The 2,514-nt window shown below is 55.3% G+C and overlaps 1 protein-coding gene across 1 annotated transcript; it reads right to left on the bottom strand.

The window, feature by feature from the left end:
* Nucleotides 1-148: 148 nt before the first annotated feature.
* LOC127750666 (dynein axonemal heavy chain 1-like) lies at nt 149-901 on the bottom strand. The gene is made up of 3 exons (XM_052272914.1): nt 898-901; nt 579-853; nt 149-478 (listed from the first exon to the last, which is right to left on the bottom strand). The coding sequence occupies exons 1-3, from the start codon at nt 899-901 to the stop codon at nt 149-151; spliced, it is 609 nt and encodes a 202-aa protein (XP_052128874.1).
* Nucleotides 902-2,514: the final 1,613 nt, after the last annotated feature.

Genomic DNA, 2,514 nt, shown 5'->3' with positions numbered 1-2,514 from the left:
ATAATAAAGGAAATCGAAATTATTATTTTATTTTTTTTAGGGAAAAATAGGAAAATTGGGGGTACGCTTAAATTCATAGTGAAGTACACCTCAGTCTCTCTCGAGGGCGCACTGTACGTATATGCATGAGAAGTCTCATGGTGGTCGCTCACCTCGCGACGAGCGCAAAGTTGACGAGCAGGACTTTGATGGCGACCTCGGGGAGGTAGTGGGGGTTGGCAAGCTTGGTGGTGATGAACAGCTTGAAGTTGGCGTTGTAGGGCACCAGGGTGTCTCCCAGCTTCATGACGAGCGCCGTGCCCGAGGACTGTCCCGGCGCGGGGAAGGTGGCCCGGGCCAGCACCGGGTCCAGGGCCGGGTCCAGCTCCTCGCCCACGCACTCTAGCAGCGTGGGGAAGCCGTAGCGGATGGCGGTCTCCAGCGAGCGCATCAGGTGGCCGTCCGACAGCTTGAGCACCGTCAGGTCCGAGTTCTTATACTGCGCAAAACGATGAACAATATTCAAATACTACACTCGACGACTGCACAATTAATACTAAAGTAGCTGGCAAAGTCGGTGGTCGGTTAGCAGCATTCACCGTGTTCCGTATCCAGCGGTTGGCCTGACCCTGGGGGTCGATAAATAGTGGCCAGCGCCGCGAGTGTGTCACCAGCACGGCACTCTCGGTAGACAGGGCGTCCCTGGGGAGCCCGTCCACCTGCCACAGTCGAGTAAGCACGGGGTCGCCCAGCGTGCCGACGGGGGTGCAGCCTGGGTGGTGTGGGACCCCGGCGCCCGGCAGAGCCTCGACCCAACGTCGCAGCAGTTGTCGCCGGTACCGGTCCGTGAAGGGCGTGAGGTAGGCCACCGCTCCTGTCAACACAGTCACCGTGCAGGAAAAAGACTGGCCCATTTACCCATTTTTTCCCGGTTTGGTGCTGCTGCTCATTGTAACACTGAATCTGTCAAACTTTTTTTTTAAATTCGATCTGGGTTTTCAATTTGGTGGAAGAGGAAGATGAATCATGACTGCGCCACGTGCGCCACGCGAAGAAAAAAAAATAAGAAAAAATAATTACTTCACCATAATGAAAAGAGGACTACTTTTCCTCATCCGCCAACATCAGCAGAAAGGAAGGGGAAAAAAAGGCGACGGAAAAATTATAGAAGCAAGGGGGTGGAATGTATGATGAATGGAGCGTGCTATTTGGGGGGAGCAGGCAAGCAAGCTCGGAGAGAGCAAGAGTGATGAATAATGGAAGATGGACGGATTGTCGGGGCGGGTGGAGCCGGCGGCGGAGCGAGGCTGGGCCGGGCCAAGCAGTCGGCCGATCGCTGTCGTGATGAAGAGGCACTATCGGCGCTCACCTAGCGTGACGACGGCAGGGAGAGGGGGTAATCGGCCGAGCCTATACCGCGCTCTCCATCCCTCATCTGTCACTGAGCCTCGAAGCAATATCGCGCACGTTGCGGCGGGAAACGGCGCGCTCGTTATGAATTGGGCGTGCTCGCGGCAGAGCGAATCCGACTCGGGCAATCTGGTGTACACCTTCGGCGATCTTCAGCATTCAGCCATGATTTTTACCCCCACATACACAAGGTGAAATAAGCTTATATTTCTCGAAACTATTAGTTCAGTAATCTGGCAAGCCTGATGCTACTAGCAATCTGTATGGCACACCCGGTCTTTTTCTTCTTCTTCTTTCTCTCTCTCTCTCTACCCCTCTGTTCCAATCGCACACATCCCTCGACTCGAACAATGGCGCTGGTTGCGTGTCCGGGATTACGGTAACCGAATATCCCTTCCAATATCGTACCCAGCTGGGCCAACTGAGACAGAGACTGCGCACGGCGCAACATACGGAGTGCGGGTGCACAGAAGCGATTCTCTTCTTCGTATTAGGCCAAAAAGAAAGTTGCCTCGTGCCAGGAATGAGAAGGGATTTTTTTAATATGTGGGGGTGGAGCTCATAGTTTAAAAACCCTTTTCGTTTACTCCAAGAGAGAGCGTGGGTTGTAATTTCATTTCGTCCTTCACTCGCTCCCGCTTGTCAGTCGGCCTCCACTGTTCTACTTTACCTCCTCTCATCTGCGGAACTGCGCGGCGCGCTAATTCAAACTGAGTTTGAGCACGCGGACCACGCGGGGCTCGACGCGGGGTATGCTTTGCAGCTTGCGTGGCGGTCGCGTCTTCGTGGTCCTGCCGGAAGCGCTCGCTGCTGGACACGCTCGCTCTCCGGCTCGACACGCCCTCCAGGGAGCCAACATTATTGGGGACACTCGAACCCAATAACCTTTCTCCGCGTTACGTGCAGCAAAGGGTGTGGACACGCGGGCCTCTCCGCCCTCACCCACCATTCGTTTCCTTTCGGAGTCCGGCAGGAGGGCGATAGTGGGATCACCAGAAAGAGAGAGAGGGAGAGAGAGACGAGAGGGACAGAGAGGGAGAGAGAGGGACAGAGAGGGAGAGAGAGGGACAGAGAGGGAGAGAGAGGGAGAGAGGGAGGGAGGGAGAGAGAGAGAGAGAGGCAGAG

Source organism: Frankliniella occidentalis, unplaced genomic scaffold, assembly GCF_000697945.3.
Source record: "Frankliniella occidentalis isolate FOCC.00 unplaced genomic scaffold, Focc_3.1 Scaffold230, whole genome shotgun sequence".
Taxonomy (NCBI): Eukaryota; Metazoa; Arthropoda; class Insecta; order Thysanoptera; family Thripidae; genus Frankliniella; species Frankliniella occidentalis.
The sequence above is the reverse complement of the archived record's forward strand: the minus strand, read 5'-3'. Positions and strand labels throughout refer to the sequence as shown.